Source organism: Gymnogyps californianus, chromosome 3, assembly GCF_018139145.2.
Source record: "Gymnogyps californianus isolate 813 chromosome 3, ASM1813914v2, whole genome shotgun sequence".
NCBI classification, from domain to species: domain Eukaryota; kingdom Metazoa; phylum Chordata; class Aves; order Accipitriformes; family Cathartidae; genus Gymnogyps; species Gymnogyps californianus.
Window position 1 is genome coordinate 652,855 of NC_059473.1, and position 17,807 is coordinate 670,661.

A 17,807-nucleotide genomic window follows, 5' to 3' on the forward strand; every position below is an offset into this window, starting at 1 on the left:
AAGATGAGCTTCAGCTTAAGTCCTCCATGCCATATTGCATTATACTTCCACAAAGATGATTAACCTCAGTCATTTATTATTTCTACCGTTTACTTAAAAGTTGCATTAAAAATTTATGAAGCTTGCCTGTCCTAATGTTAACTTACACAAACATCTGCAATACATAGCTGGTGATACAAATTGTGCTGAAGGAAAGCATTTTCCCCAGTACTTTAAACCATCAAACATTTATTTCAGTGTACTGTAGCTCTAATAGCCATGAATTATTTATATTTTAAAAAGTTATGAACTTCTTGTTTATATTTAATATAAAAAAAGCACAAAAGTCTTATACAAGACTAGAATATAGCCAATTACATAAAACTGCATAAGCAACTGACAAGATCAGGAGACACAGAATGATCATACCAAATAGCATAATGAACAGCTACAGCTCAATTCCAGATTCCATACTAGAAACATGATTAATGATTTTTCACACTTTCAGTTACTAGAGTTTCTAAATACTAAAATGCATCTGATTAGAAATAAAACCTTTTTAGAATCTTATCAATCATCACTTTCTATTTTGCCTTACTTGCTCAGCTTCATGTTCCTTCTTTGTATATCCCTTATTTTCCTGAACTGATCTGGAGTCTGAAGAAGTTAAATTATGAGAACTTCCAGCCTTTTTACCTAGAAATTTTAGAAAGTGAACAAGAAATAGACATTTGTGGGACCAAAATACATAGCAAATCTTATGAAAATTTCAGTTACGTTTACATGTACGCTTCTTACATTTATAGCTAAGTGAAGTAATACAACATTAAAATGGAATACAAGATGTTTTGAAAAATCCTTCATAAGCGTAACATACTTACATGATAGGAACAGAACCAGAACTGTTAGCTTGAATACACAAAATTTAAATGCAGGCCAGATAATAAAAAAGTTTAAGAGTTACATAAAAAATGCATACATTCAAAAGTTTAATTTTTAACTGCCCTGCTTTATAAAAGGTCATGTTCTACATCTGTGGTCTGTAACTTCTTAAAAATAGTTCTTTCAACAAGATACCAACAATATATTTACTAAGAAAACGAGATAAAAACCGTTTTAGAATAGAGCTGGAAACCAAAGTAGATAAGAGCAGCATTTATGAGGCTGAACAAGCCTCACCACTTTTTCTTCAGAAGTACAGTATGACTGTATTTTATCAAAAATTACCTTGAAAAAAATCAGATGGAAACTGATCTGTAATATCTGAAGTGCTGCTACTTCGAGTTAGCTGCTGCTCTTGGTCTGCAAATAGGCCCATAGCTTCTGTTCCTGTTGAATTTTCCAGCTGTTGAGATTCTTCAACTTCTGTTGATTTTATTAAAACACAAAATATTTGCACAACCTCAGAATTATATACGCATGTGAACTCCTTACCTAAGAAAGCTATACGAAAAAGTGACCCATTCAAATATTTAAAATTCCCAAGTTACAAAGCTAGAATGTAACTCCTAGTTACAGACGTTATAGTTTAAGTTTTATAAAATATCCTTAGAAAAACTGTAAAGTTTAGAGAGATGTATGAGCAGCGTAAGTGGTAAGAAGTCTAGAAAAAGGACAGAAATTACTTTGGGGGTTCGGAGTGCACGAGGAAGGGTGGGAGGATGTCACGTGAACAAAGCTATGTTTTTCAGTGCCAGAGACCCAAACTAGACCCTGTTCGTTCTGGAAACAGACAGAATAGAGGAGAGACAGCAAAACTGCTATAAATGCAGAGTGCAGAAAAGATGGCTGTGCTTACTGACTTCTCCACAAAGAGAGGAAGGGGAGAAGAAAAAAGGGAACAATTCAGAGTAGAAAAAGAGCTGAGCTACATGTGATTCGGGCTTAGTTCGTGAGGACAAACTGAATCATGCAGCTTTTTTGCTGTAACTGCAAATGAGAAATAAAAAGAGAGTAGAGAGAGGCATGAAAATTCAAGTGAGAAAATAAATTGACATACTGGGGAAGGAGCAACAGGAACTCTTGAGATCAGCTAGCAACACAATGCTTTTAGAAATGCATTTCTCTCAGCATTTGGGGGAGGAGGGAGGAAGACAGTAACACTCAGGATCAAGTATGTTCCCATTCAGTAACGGTGCTTTCGGTTATGGCCATGACACCGGTTAATGCCAACTACCATACCTAAGCTAATTGCTAACTCCTTCCCTGGAAAGCAGTCAAAGAGGTGGCCCACACACCCCACCAAAGCTGACCCAACAGAACCACCAGCAGACTGTTCAAGGTGTTCAATCTGCACAGCCAATGCTATCTTCCTTTTTTAAAAAATTATGAGAAATGCTGCTGTAGCAACTCTTATGAGAACCCTTGAATTTCTTTTTTTCCAGTAAAGAGCGTGGGCTGAATTAAGTCTTCTACATTTCTTTCAGCATGTTGTTACATAATATGCACATTAAAAGTGACCTTTCCACCAGCTTTCTCTTCTCCTCCTCTTGTCTCCTTTCCTCTGCTCTGTGTCCTGTCTGCTCCACAGGCACCGACATTGAGGCTACGCTTACTCAGAAATGAGCAAGAAGTACAGCCCCTCGGGATACGAGATTACAGACCAACATACACAGACTGCAGCAGCAGCCTGCAGGAGGAGGACAGTATGCTTAGTTCATTCAATCTACACTACCAAGTGAGTTTAAATAATACTTAAATACTTAAGAAACATTGCATGTATTTCAGAAAATTATCTCACAAATACACCTCTACAAAAACTAACTGTTCTGGTATTTACTGACCTCAAAGTATCATTGTTGACTTTAAATGTCTTACAGAAAGCCATAAAATACAATAATAAATTAAATTCACTAGCTAGAACAATTTCAGTGTTAAAACTGAAGATAACTGGAGATGAAAAAACACTAAGGTATTTCACAGAATAGGGATCCCTAGAGAGCCAGAACGCACCACAAACAAAACTTTGCTTTTCTTGCTACAGCAGCTAACAACTCTGGTTAGGGCTCAAGAGTCAGAAATCTCTTCCAGGAAGCGAGATGTGGGAGGTGACAGAAAGTCATCTTTTCAGAGACTTACTAGCTGGAAACAGAAATAAAAGAAAGTCTGCTAACATGACAGAGAAATCTCACTGCTTCCACCAACACATCTTGGCTAGGTGATAGGATGAATGCCCCACAACAAAGTAGCTTTGTATTCTCAGGCCGTTACATCTGTTTTTCACATCTATGTCTGGGTACCAGTGCAGAATTCAGTTCAGAAGTTGTATGCTTAGGGTTTGTTTGAGCTTTATTTATCAAAACAGCAAGTTCCCCAGGATGAGACTGTATCGAAAGCAGGAAATAAGTTTACTACTCTTTTGAGCAAAAATATGCCTGCTTCAGTCTAAATAACCACTAAAATGCCCAAATCTGGATTGCTGCCTTCAGTTTTTGCATTCCTAATCCTTAGTATATTTGGTCTGCGCTATATTAAAACTTTAACAACTGCTTGGAAACCTTTAATAAATCAAGTAACTGAAAGTGTAAACATGAATAAAAGTATTTCTTTAAGAAAATAAAATAAATTTTACTTTAGTTGCTAGGGAATATAAATCTAATTGTAATTCATGGTAATCTTTAGTATTAAAATGAAAAAAACTACATTGCTTGCAGTACTACAAACATTTTGAGAGAAATCAAACACTATCTGAGAACTAAGAGGCACAGAGAAATCTTTTAGATTTGTTTCTGGAATCAATAATTACAGGAAAAATTCTTTAGAAGAAAAAAAATCCAAACTTGTAAGCACCGATTTGTAACTGTGTAACACACATTGAATGATATTTTTCTTTTAAATCAAGTAGCTCGCCCAGCTGCATTTCTTTGACTGCATATTTTGCTTGCACTAGCTCATACATTCAAGCATTCAACTAGTTTCTATGGTAGTTCCTTGAAAAGATATTGCTCTCCTCCTTTTCCCTGAAAAGGTTACTGATTTTGACAGTGAACCCAGTGACAGAATAACAAAAAAGCATTAGAAGTAGCCACTTTTTGCCACCCTTGGTAACTTTGAAAAAGGACAAGATATGCTCCCATTACACTTGCTCGTCTCTTAATGGCTACCAATATTACTTAACACCACGTTTTGAACAGATCCGAGGCACGGGAAACAGAACCAGTGCAAAACATCTCATTCCACACTACTAAAGAATAATTAACTGGACAGAAAGGGAGTAGACAGACAGCAGTTTAAAAATATAAAGAACATCTATATAAAAGATGACTTTAAAGTACAGTACCTGACAGTCTGTGAGAGCAAGAAGTGTAAGAGATACCAGGTAAGAGAGAGCTCACAGTGTGAAGCAGAAGAGGTACACTTTTAGTAGCTGGCAAAGCCTCATAAAGATGAACACAGTTGCTGATAGACTGGCTTCGCTTAGCTTCCAGGAAAAAATAAAGCAATAATTATGTCAGAAAAAATAATGAAATATTTGGGGTTTTGAATGTCATAATACAATGAAACACAAAGCTTTTGAATTAAAAAAAAAAAAAAGTTTTACAACATTAAGCCCAGAAGTATTTCCAATAAGCTGTAAGTTAATAATGTGCAACTGTATCTCACACATTGAAAGCGCAATAATCAGTGATTTCTGAATCACTGCAGTTCCACAACGTGGAATATTTCATTTTGTCAGTGTATGATTCCTATCTGTGGGCTAATTCGACTTACCCTGTTTTCTTTTCATTGAAGTATCTGTAGCAGTACATGCAGCTCAAAAATAAAGAATGGAAAACTTATTCAAATTCCCCTCTACCAGCAATGTTCCCCTCCAAAACAGCTACCTCCTACATTCATTCATCTCTGCTGAAAACAATCCATTTTCACCTGAGAAGTGGGATAGTGTGCTTCTCAAAAATCGATCTAAACATACAGCTGCCTCTGGTTTTGCTTTTAAAACCAGGGATCCCAGCTCCAGACTGGATAAAGCCCCGAGTACCCTGGTCTGACCAGACCTGTTTTGAGCAGGAGGTTAGACTTGATGACCTTCTGAAGTTCCTTACACCCTGAATTATCCTGTGGACTCTGGTTTTGGGGTACTGAGCCCTGCTTTCCACATTTCTGAACAGGATGATGAAAGGGACGGAAGTTACGTGAAAGTTTTTGGAGTTCTTAAGTCACCACATGGGAAGGTAGAAGATAAGTGCAGTCTGAATGCATATCTTACTGAATTTCTCTTCAAAATAGCAACACTTTAACAGGTTCACTGTTTCTTAGAAAAAGAAAGGCCACCAGAAAAATACTTTCCAAGGTGGCTAACACTCTAGAGGCTAACACCATTAAAAACTTGGTATTTTATGCATTAATATCCAATTGTCATAAGATTAAAATCTCCTTTAGAGAAAAACAGCAATTTATCATCAATTGTATTACTAAAAGTTATGCTGAATTACAGAAGTCTCTAAATGAAATTTATTAGGGGAAAAGAAAAAAAATCTTATTTACTGTACAGTTTCTCTTCTTGTACACATCAATGTCAATGCTGACATTTAGAAGACAGAGGGGAGGAAGGAGGAAGCAAAAATACTCAAGTAGGGTAGCGGGCAAAAGATTTTGTGCTGCTGCAGAAATACCCTGCTCTTACTCTTTTAACTCCAGATACAAGCAGCAGATCAAACAAAAGTCTTTAAATGGAAGAGGGAGAATATGAGGGATTTCAAAAAAGCCCCCAGTGGGAGACACTTTTCCCAAAATGTCCACTCTGCTAAAGAAAGTCCTCCCATGAACAGCCCTGGCTTCTGTATTCACCTTAGGGACCACTATATTTCATTCTGAAAGATGACACCTCTGGAGGCTTAGTAGCTGAGTTTTGTGTTTCTAAATAGTCTTACACTAGAAAAGGGATATACATTTTATATATTTGAAATGATTGTTTGTTATAACCGCATGTGCAAACGTAAGACTTTTTGGCACCTGCTGATTTGGGAGCCATTGAGCATCACAAATCCCATGAAAGCCAGAATAATTCTCTTTTTATATGACCATGAGATACAAAGTTGAAACTAAGGGCTTTTTACACATGAGTTCATCCTCCTACCTGACAACCTACTTACTCCCCACCAAATAAGCTTTTCTTACTAAAGGTAGGAAGTTCCTTTAATTTGAACGCACACAACCAAGAAAAGTCCTTGCTGATCAATACTTCCAGGTTCTCTCTACTGCTCTGGCAAGAAGTCTAGGGGAGAAATGCTGTAGCAGAAGAAAAAGAATTCTCTGCTGCAGCACAAATAGGAACTCGCTGAATTTAAAAATAAAACAGACACACAGAATGAATTGACTCCATTGCAAAAGTGTTTTGTGATCTAAGCTGAAGACTGTGGCTTAGTTATGAAGCCTATAGCCACAAAAACATACTAAATCACCTTCAAGTTCTCCTGCTAAGAAACACAACTAATCTGTTATGAATGAGGAAGGAAGCTGTGCAGCAAAATATCTCCTATTCAAAAGCAGGAGATTTTCTATGGAGAGTTTTAATCCATAGCCCCTTGAATTGGAACACAGAAACACGCTACCATGAAATAAAGAGAGATCAAATTCAGGCTGCTGAAATGCTTGAAAAATCAGGTATCTGTTCAATGCCTGGGGTCTCAGGCATTCCCCCATCGTTCCTCACCCTTGTTCTCCCTTCTCCTGTTTTCCTCTTTCCAGAAGTAAAGATGAGAGAAAAAAGGAAAAGGAGATTCTATACATACCTCATCATGCTAATAAAACGAAAGCAAATAAAGTGAATAAGAAAGGATGAAATTGTTTATTAAATATCTGGTTTACCTTGTGCTCACAGTAAATAGCTAGCTGTATGAAAGTACAGAAGCAATATATATTATCTGACTGATGTTAAGAAATGTTTTCTGATGAATTGATAAAAATAGGAATGTACTTTACTTCTTTACAAAAAACCGTAACATGCACAGGATTAATCTGCAATTACATGTAAATGTATTTAAAAGTATATATTTAGAATTTTCCAAAATACTTTGATTCTTCATTTATACCGGTAGTGGTCAAGACATCCCGACACAGGTACGCAACATCTCTGATTAGGCATTTAATTATTAAGTTGCACGACTTTTGGAAGCAGCCACAACTCAAAGGCAGATTTAAAACTTGAGTGTTACTGAGTGTTTGGGAACATAAGCATCTAGTTATGGTCTAACCTGTTGCTCTTTGACGAACAATATTTCTTGCTTTCTCAACTCCTGGGGCTCCAGAGGTCGTAGCACTTCTGAACCTCATTGGCTCCACAACTTCAGGGTGACTTTTCCAGCTTAATGAAAAAGATCTTCCCACTACAGCTGTCTTCTGAGGCTCTAAAATGCCACCTTAGAGATAAAGAAAACAAAATTCTCTAGCATTGTATGCTTTGGCACATATTTTTCTTAAAGTATGAATGGACTAACAAGCACTCAGACATGAAAAATATTAATCTTTTAAACAACATAGATGAATTTTTACTATTATTAGAAAACAATCACTACTTCAACTATGTGCAATCGTAAGGTGGCACATAAGTGTAGCTAAAATACTGGAATTAATAAAGTTTAATAAAAATACATGGAAAAGAATTTGTACATTGATGACTATGCCAGACTACAGCACAGGAAACCACGTTTCATTTCCGCGACACAGAAAAGATGGATTTTTAGTGCGTACTAAAAAGTGCTAAATAGCTATCTTCTGTTGGCCCCAATTACCTTTCCTCCCACAATGAAGGATGAGAATACATAAATCCAAAGCAGTTCACATTTGATTAAACAGGTTCTCACACTAGATTAAATAGTATTTAATGTTAAAGTTTAAACTTTAATTTAACTTGTTTGATACAAAAAGCACTGAAGCAGAGACTAACCTTTTCCTCTCTGCTTTTTTTCTTTTTGTTCACTGAGCTTATCCAAGGGTAAGTTTGTCATTTCCACCCCATACACAGTTCTTGCTAGCACCGCTGTTAGAGAGTCCATGATATTGGCCCACTCGTTTATGAGCTCCTCCCAATCCGTCAGGGCAGACAGAACGCTGAGCAGCTCATCCCACAGCTCCCGAGAAATGTAAACACTCAGGTTTGCTCTGATCCAAGCCACAATGAGGGTCTGAGAGAAAAGAAACAAGTGACAGTTCACGCATTTCTGTCAAGATGAATTCAGCACACCAACACCAACCCACATGCTGATGAAGTCAACACTGACCTGCATATTAGCATTGATCATTCATGATGCACAGATATTATGCATAGCTATTTTTCATCAAAAAAAACATTTCCAGAAATTGACGGGTAAATAATTGTGAAAGTTACTGACTACGGAAATCTAAAAATTCCGAAACATACGTTTCAGATGGTCTATAAGTTCTCTGGTAAACTGAAATAATACGCTGCGTATAATAATAATAGAATGAAGAACTGTCTCCCATACCTACACAATGATTGTAGCGATTGAGCTATGCCAGTGACACTCAGACCTAGATACTGTAGCTGAGCATGCAAAGTACAATATGATGGATAAGTGTTTTCACCTCATTCAATGTGACTCAGTTTTGACTTGCCAGCTGAACTTCTAGGAAGACAGTTACATCAGGCTTACACTTTAGAGATACTCATTGAAGATATCCCACAAAGAGACCGTGTGCCTGCCTGTTCTACCATGGTTTGTAATAGAGCCCTCGAGAACAGATCAAATTAACTGCTTGTTGCACCTGGAATCTCCCTCCCTCTGTTAGGAACAGTTTACAAAATAATTACTTGTATTACTGCAAAGGAGAACTTTTTCATGTTTTACAAGTAGGTTTCATAGTACTGTGCAATAGTACTTAACTAAAACTACGGGTAATCATCATGTAAAATCAACATAAAAACAAACCAACCAACCCCAAACACTCACTCGGAAAAGTAATCCTGACATGCTTTGAGCGAACGTATCCTTTATTTGGTTTTCTTTTGGTTTCTGCATCACAGCTTCTGTTATTCTAAGGAGTATCTGTAACATCTGCTCCCTGGTTCCAAAACAAAATTGTACTTTTTGTTCACATGTTCTACTAATTGTACTTGTTAATTTTCATGTACCAAAACCCCCTCTTAATTCTCCCGTAAGCCTTACATATTGAGAATGTGATCACACTTCAGACTTCACAGACCATTCGCAAAATAACATTAGTTGGTTCTGTAAAAACTAATTTTTGAGAAGGTGAAGTCAGGAATGGAAATACCAGCCAGAACCTTGAAGTCAAATAGTATCACGACGTAGACTCAGCAGAACCTGCAATCTCACAAATCAATTCAGAGGCCAGTCACCAGTGTGACTTACGTAGTAAGGTCTACCCCTGAGAAAGTCAGGCTTTTCCCTACCCATTAATTCTCCCATAAAGTTTAAATGCTGATAATTTGCTCTTAAATGATACAGAATATATTAAGCTTACCATGTCTTTTTATTCATTGATAGCTCCATTATCATGCGCCTAAAGATACTCAGAACTGCTTTGCAAGCATCAACTTGCTCCTTCAGAAGCACAGGGACTTCAACGCACGGTTCCAATAAGAAAACATTCGCAGAGTTTGTCAAGAATACCTTCAAGACAGGCATTTATGGTCCGTTTACATAGTGTCAGGAATAAAAAAAGTCAAGACTTACAACAAAATACTTGTCCTCCTCCAGTCAAACCTTCAACTTAGAGCAAGTTTCATGTTTTACTTATAACTTTATTTTTCTACATCATTCTAGCGAAAGTCAGGTGGCGTTTCAGACCCAACAAAGGCATGCATCGCACACTATGGCTTTTGTAGGTATCTCTTCTATTCGGTCAGGCAGGAGTACCATTCCTCCAACTACTCATTTCCTGGCATTATATGCTTGAGCAATCACCAATATTTCCAATAAATGAGGTTCAACGAAAGCAAATGTACAGTTCTGATTAATTCCTAGTACCCACAGTAGGAAAAAAAAAGTGAACCTTCTGTCTTAAAATAGATATCTGGCTCTAAGACATGGTCACATGGTTTAATATTCATTTTTAAAAAGTAATAAATGAAGTCCAAATCGTATCTTACAAAAACCATCAACTGCTGGTAGTTGTTTTCCTGAATTTCAGAGACTATATTATAATTTGTAGTGTAAGCTAACGTGATTACGTAAATCACAGCCTTGTAACCTTTCTATACACCACACCTGTAACGCAGCTTGAGCACCAGCTTTAACATTTTTGTCCTCGTCTTCTAATATACATCCTCTATTAACAGCGCTGGTAAAGGAGTACGTTCTTCCCCAGCTGGATGAGCGCTTATGTCCTGAATGGTCAGAGGAAAGCTTTCAAAAACATGATTCAGTTAGTGACAAAGCAGAAAAGAATACGTCCATATTTATTCAAAAATCATTTAAAATGTCAAAAGCAAAAAAGGGGGAACTGTCATGTCCTACGTTCATTTCAGCAAGGAATTCATGTCTATTATTTCTTAATCTCTGAACAGACAGTATATGGAATTTAAAGGTTCATAAAAGTTTTAAGAGCTATGTTATTTGAAAAATTTTATATCACATTTTGTAGTCACTGATTGCAGTAATATTTGAATTTAAGCCTGGCAAAACTATAAATCCCCCACAAAAATAGTCTGTCAAAACCTTGTAATTCTCACTATGTTTTTACAACTTGAACCTCTTTCTCAGTACAACAAAACTTCCCTTTAACTAGCTTCACAGTGTCAATAGTGACAAAGTCAACTTTTACTGAGGGTTCAATACAGGATACTAAAAAGATGATGCACAGAATTTCTATCTGCACTTTAATTTCCTAGGTTAAGGTGTCTGAATCCAAATATTTCATCCAGTACGTACAAGTTGTTAGATATTTTCAAATTCTTAACTAACTACCACCAAAAGGAAATAGTCCTATGTGCACTAGGCCAACAGACAGTGTAAATTTTAACACTGCAGAACGTATTAGTATTTCTTCCATTAAGTTCTTGCTATCATATTTGTATAGACAGGGAATAATCAACAAATTACAGTTTTCAAAATAGCTGCAATCTTTCCCTGCACTCAGTAAGGGCTATGGAACACTCAGTATTTATTTAAATTTCTGGACCTTAAATAAAAGCATTTTTTAATCTTTATTTTCCACACATTTTTTAAATTGTTACTCATTTACAAAGCAAGTTTAAAACTTAAATCGTATATTGTAGGCAAACAGAATAAAGTAAGTAACACTGATACCATACATGTTTACCATCCGTTTGCACTGATGAATCCTCTAAGTTAACAACAGCATCCTGACTGTCCTCCTTTTTGTCTGGCTCCTCCATGAACACAGGTTTCTCTTGCAATATCCACTTTCGATATACCTTAACCACTTTTCGTGTTGCAGATATATCAGAAGGCGGCAATAAAAAAGCCTAAATTGAAAAGTTAACTAATTTTACTATATATAGGACGTAGATGTGCATGCATATATAAACACACCCACACACCATCACCCATAAATAACACAGCTCAAAAAAGGATACATAATTTCTGCTTTTATGTCTGTACTAGGAGTTATGATTAATCAACAACCTACGCACATATCTACATCATTCACAATTCCGTAACTATTAATTCCAAATTACTTCCATGTTGTATTTGTTCGGACAAAAACAAAGAGGTGGTTTCTGCTCCTTGCAAACTCTCCAACTTAATGTGGATTCATCTCACAAGCCATTACTAGCCATAGAGGTCTGGCAGACTAAACTTAGGTACTGTGCGACACTTTCTGGAGAAGATGACTTCAAATTACATTGGCAGTATACAATGTGAAATGCCATTTCAGCAAGCGTAGGTAGAGACAAGACAGTAAGTTGTGATGAGGATAACAGTGGCTGGCATTCGATCCTTTCTCACTACAGTTTTGGAAATCAACACAATGAATTTATTTTCAACATGCTACTCAATGTCTGTATTTGGGAATCGTTCTATAAAGATGTCCTCTCCAAAAGCTTACAGAGGCTAGACTGGCTGCTTCCCCGCATTTCTGGAGGTCTTAGGAGACTGAAAAAAACATAGTGACAGAAGACCTTTGCACTGCAGTGAACAGGCACAGAAATCAATGTCTGAAAATGTCATCCGGTACAAAAAAAAGTGTATTTTGCCAACAACAAAAAAAATTGTTTTACAAATTGCATTACAAAACCATTGAAAGAGATGAAAATACATTTTTCATACTAAAAAAATAGGTCCTTCCAACTAGGAAGAGATTACCCACTCTCCATGATTAACGGGGCCACAAACTATAGCATTTCATTTCAGAGTACTCACTCATAGTATATTTTCCTATACCCAGTTTAGCTACAAAAACATTAAAAAGGTGTCTTGCTCGGGTTGGGGAAAATCTTTGCATCATATAGTATATTTCCTTGTCTCTAGTGAGGACAAAGTGCAACGTGCAACAGTTGATTTCAACAGAAATTGAATGGTTAACAAAAGCAAGTTTAGCAAGTTCAAATATGCCATACAGCAAGTGTGTGTGAAATTTCTGAAAATGTTTTCACAGACACTGTCAAGTTATTAAGGATGCAGAAACTGAAAAAGCCAGAAGCCAACTGCTAGAATATTAGAGAAACAGCAGCTCATCAGCAGGATGAAAGAGCACCATACAGAATGCCTTCAGAAAGGCTAAGTAGGGTAGAAAGAAAAAAAAAAAATTAAAAAAAAAAAAGAGAAGTCGAGGAATTCACAGTGACTAGTGAGCTTCCTGTAAGGCAGAGAAACACAGAAAGAATCCGAACACCATTATTTGTTTCAATTACTGAACACTGATCATATTTAATAAAGATAAAAGTACTGCATACAGTTAGCCTTTGTTCCCTGGAAGCTGGCCTAACCTTACATACTCTGAACAAACGCCAGGAGAGGGCAGCATGCCACAGCAGTGCTTAACATACACAAAAGTACTCCTTCCTGACAAAACGCCATCCATCCCACTGAAAAGCACTGGTACAAGCAGTTCCTAAACCGTGCCACACAAGATACTTCATAGTAAAGCATGTGTGCTCACTCAGCTGCTGGAGAGTATCTTCTACCCATTTATGTGACCTGGAACTGCTGCTTCAACCAATTTCTACCTTCGTATCGGACACAAAAAGGAAAAAAAAAATTGGGACTCTCCAGTAGGTCCACGTGTATTTTTATCCCAAACAATTGAAAAGACATCAAATTAATGAAAATACTAGTAGAAGCAATCAATGTTCAAATAGACGTTAAATACTGACATTGATCACAGGAACAAGAATCTTACTAACTCAAATAATAAATTTGCAAGCTAATAGCTCTTTACACACCTTTAAATTACATCATAATAGCAAGAACAAATGAAGTGTCCCATTCAAATAAGACGCGTTGCCATCTGGCATCAGCAACAAGCTTCAGTTCCTATAAAAATTTCATAATTTTATCGTTAAAACTAGACCTAGGAAGGACTCCAAACTAAAAGGGTGCTGGCGTGATTAGCATCAAGCTTGACCAGTTACATGACCAACAGCCTTTGCAGCGTTCTCTCTCATAACTACGAAGTTTCCTTTAAAAAAAATACTATAGCAACTAAACATACACACTTACTTGTCGAAACACCTCATTAACAAAGTTAACATATCCTCGAGTGGATAAGAGGATTCTCTGCACCATCTCATAGACAGTCCGGTGCTGCTCTTCAATGCTGCAGAGGCTGGAATTGCTGAGCCTTCTGTCAGACAAGGTGCTGCTGTTAGAATGGCTTCTCTCCTGCTCGCTTGCATAAGACATACTGGCTTCCAGCTCTGCATTTTTATCTTGGTTTACAACACCAACAGTCTACACAGAAGAAAACACACACCTAATTAAATAACTGAAATAGCGTACACCAAAAATCTGGAATACTTACGCAGAACTCAAGATACTAGTGCTCTTTTTCACACAACACACTGGGATGCCAGCAGTCAGGAAGTGTAATTTTCAGTCTACTACTTGATCCAAGAAGGAATTTGGTCTTATACTCTGCATGATGTACACTTCATATGGGCCCCCCCCCCCGCCCCAGCCCAGAACGGCCGACTGACTTATCCACTCCGCAAGACAACAAAGAGGGAGGGGTGCAGTGGTGGGAGTGGAGGAAGGCACAGACACAGTGGAGGGGAATCCCCAAGTCCCTGAGGTTTTGGGAAAAGATGGATCATACCACTATACATGGCTCATATTCTTGCACATTATTATTCCTGACAACTCTTTGTCAGGTTTTGTTCTGGCATTGCATGTATTTTGCAACATCTCAAACTGTGTCCGCCTAAAATGATCCGGTCAGGGGAAGACAAGAGAACCAAAAAACTGCTTTTGAGTTACCAGAAAAAGAACCCCAACTTACACTAACTCAAAGCATCGCCCAAATGCAGTTCTGCTTTACATTTACATTAACAAGGCTGCCCTCTGTTCAACCAAGCGAGCAGTAACAGAGCAGCAGTAACACCTCTACTGCTTTTCACAATGAACTTTTTTGGTAAGATTCAGCTGCGCTAGCAAGGCACAGGCTACAGTCAGTGAACTTCAAAACCACTAAGAAGTCAACATGTGCCAAAAGCTGGCACACAGCTTCACCTAGGTGATAACTTTTGACCAGTTTCCATTTTGAGGGCAGCAATACCTTTATGCGACCTAAGTATTTATTTGGCATCAGCTGTCTATAAAATTCAGTGAAAAGAAAAAAATTCTTTTTCCAGGCTATGTCTGTTGGAATGGCACAGCAGTTTATACAAAAGGTGGAATTTCCAATGAGAAAGAAAAGATCAATAAAAAAAGCACTTTCAATAGGTAAGCTACACCTAGCTGGTTTAGGGCTTCAAACTTCTACAATGAACTCCTCCAACAGCAATTAACATGAAAATATACAGTTCTACCTTAACAGTTAATGTATGCTTTTCCACTGAATCCAGATTTGACACTGACCTATGATTCAAGAGAAGAATATAAGTTGACACTGATCCTATATTTTTAACAGGAAGCTGGAGAGTCTCTTAAAAGAAAAAGCATCTATTTCTATAAAATTTATTGTGAAGTCCCTAATCCTAGAGAAGTCTCAACCAGCAATTTGAAAGTGAAATATTTTTCTAATATCTCATTGTAAACAGCTGCTATAATCAAGAGGAAAACAAAGAGGCCTTTGATGTTGCTGGGAAACGGTCCATGGCACAAATAAGTTTGACAGTTTACAGATTAAAATCCAAAGGTCTAAACATAATACTGATGAAGCTGGTAAGGCAAACAGCTATGAGGAAAAAAAATTCTAGTAAATTACAAAAGGGTTTCCCTCGGAGATTCCCTCCTTCAAAGGAAAAAAAAAAAAATCAAATAATCAAGTACATCATTTATTCACTTAGGTGTAGCATTTCTTTCTTGCTTCAGTTGTCAGTGCACTGTGATCATTTGCAAGGTTAGCATGTACATAAGAAAAGAGAGGTAAACTTTAAAGCACACCTGAATAATTTTAGGGAGCATTTCTCCTCCATTTTTTGTATTCTGAACAGCAGTTAAATATTTCTTTTCAAGAAAGAAGGTAACAAGCCACTTAATAAAAACAACTCGAGCTGCCATATATGGGATTTTTGTGCTATAGACATTTTCATTGTTTCGTGTTGCAGTAATGTATACTGGTCTCGGTCTTATATCAGGAATATCTGGTGAGATAAAAAGAGAAGATATAAAGAAAATCTAATCTTAAAAAGCTGTAATTGCTTCCAGACTCTGGTTAAATGTATTGAACATGTCACCAACAACATTTTCTCCATATGAAATAACAGATGCAATGACTGCTTTTATTATATTAATGCTTATATTCTATCATAATTTTATTACTCCTAAAGAAAAGCAAGAACATAAAAGCACAGATCTTTCCTGAAGGTTATAATTTGTATCACGCAAAACAAAGGAAAGCAAAAGAGAAGGGCTGCAAAAAGAAGGGCAAAATCCGAAACAAAGAACTACTCCTACTACAATGTAAGTTAACTTTATAAGTTCCACACAGTTTTATTAATAAAAGTACAGTGAGAAAGACAAGATGGCTCTGGAACACTCAATAGTGCAAAGATTAAGACGACAAAGGATACTTAGCGCATTGGAAAGAGAAGTTAACTCAGGTGCAAAGAGCACTGCACAAGCTGAAATAAAAGAAAGAAAATGCATGGGAAGAAGTGGAAGATTGCCGAAGGGAGACAGGTTGGGTCCTAATTCATTCAGATGCTTAGATTTAGGGAAAAATCACTTGTACACAGCTGAAAAACATGGAAGGCCTGGGCTCTAGCTGTGAACAACACAGCTGAAGTGGCACTGAGGCAGTTTTAGACACTAAATATTAAACTGCAAAGGACAGGAGTTAAAAGTCAGAGGAGGGAGGGGAAGGATGATGAAGAAGAGGCTACAGTACATCAGATGGTATTAACACCACCGTTCCTATGGACTCTAATACATAATTCAGTAGAAAGTCAGGAAAAATGTGAGCGTTTCTGAAATAACTTGCTTTTAATCCTACAACTGTAGATGTACCTCTCCACTTCCTTCCATTTGGCCCTTCATGCTCATTGTCCCTTCAAGGAAACAAGAAGTAAAATAAGAGTAACTAAGTTAGCTACTCCCTCACACTTGGGCAGCTTGCTGGTTCTTTAAAAAACCCGTCAGAGAGCATGTTCTGTCTTCATTACATATCACAGCGTCCATATCACAGACAAAATTCACTACTTACCAAGAACAGGTTTGTAGAGGTTGGTTAGCTTTGTGAAAGATGGAAACAAGTGAGGAAGATAGTATTTTCTAAACAAGGTAAAGAGAAATTTAAAACCAGTATCTTGGTTCTCCTTATTCTTCCACTCCAAGCTTGCAGCCTTTGTCATGGAGTTCAAGAGAAAAAACCAAAAAGCTTTAAGTTAGTGTTATACTGACAATCACGCCACACTGAATACAAAAGATAAACAATTACACTTTAATAATAGATATAAAAAATTAGCACTGTCCCAAAAAACTTTACAAACTGCAGTAAGAATATACAATATTACCATGAGGGCTTTAGCATATCAAAGAAAGCAAGCTCATTAGAAGCCAGTGTATTTGTGCTATCCTAATGCAGCGAAGCACAGAAAATGCCATATTAATGTTTCTAACAAATTTGCTTCTTACCTGTAAACTCAGACAAAGTTACTCTGGGCTACGCTTTTATCATAAATGTTTGTCATCAGAAACATACTCAATGCCCATGTTTAATATGGTTGTACGCACATTTGCAATACTCCTTTGCAAAATTTGACTCAAGGTGCAAGTGATTTCCACTGACAAGGAAAAGGCTGACATCTTAACTTTGTTTTTAAAGGTACTCTTCCGTTCTTGCGTAGATCAACACCAAAGAGTCATTCACGTACTTCAAGTTGCTCTTTACCAACAGTTTTGAACTACAATTCCTTGGGAGACTGTGCCAAAATTTGACAAAGAGTTGCTCTTTTCATATTAAAACCCCTTCAATTTGGAATAAGTTGCACATAACCTATATGGGTGTGTTTTCTTTATTTGTATAAGAAATCCAATACAATTTCAAATAAGAAAGATAAAAGTAGACATCTCTGCAATGAAGCACTTTTTCCACTGATGACTTAAACCTACCTGGGTTTTAGTCTCTTGCATCAATTCTCTGTTTGTGAAACTCAAGTGAGCACTAAAAGTGTATCTTTTGACATATACTTTAAATTCAAGCCCATCTCTTTTTTTTAAGCAACATCAAAAGACTATAGGATTCTTAAAATTTTTTTGCAGTAAAAGCTCTTAGAAAAG

At 36.9% G+C, this 17,807-nt stretch overlaps 1 protein-coding gene across 1 annotated transcript in view; it reads right to left on the reverse strand.

Annotated features, from left to right (window-relative positions):
* The window catches only part of RALGAPA2 (Ral GTPase activating protein catalytic subunit alpha 2), a 137,798-nt gene that overhangs the window by 92,976 nt on the left and 27,015 nt on the right, over positions 1 to 17,807 (reverse strand). The window contains exons 8-18 of the mRNA XM_050894119.1: positions 16,732 to 16,870; positions 15,471 to 15,670; positions 13,587 to 13,817; positions 11,216 to 11,389; positions 10,170 to 10,307; positions 9,424 to 9,572; positions 8,889 to 9,000; positions 7,865 to 8,102; positions 7,173 to 7,337; positions 1,207 to 1,344; positions 578 to 675 (exon numbers count right to left, since the gene is read on the reverse strand). Coding sequence (XP_050750076.1) covers positions 578 to 675; positions 1,207 to 1,344; positions 7,173 to 7,337; positions 7,865 to 8,102; positions 8,889 to 9,000; positions 9,424 to 9,572; positions 10,170 to 10,307; positions 11,216 to 11,389; positions 13,587 to 13,817; positions 15,471 to 15,670; positions 16,732 to 16,870 — 1,782 coding nt within the window. The remainder of the gene's footprint in view (positions 1 to 577; positions 676 to 1,206; positions 1,345 to 7,172; positions 7,338 to 7,864; positions 8,103 to 8,888; positions 9,001 to 9,423; positions 9,573 to 10,169; positions 10,308 to 11,215; positions 11,390 to 13,586; positions 13,818 to 15,470; positions 15,671 to 16,731; positions 16,871 to 17,807) is intronic.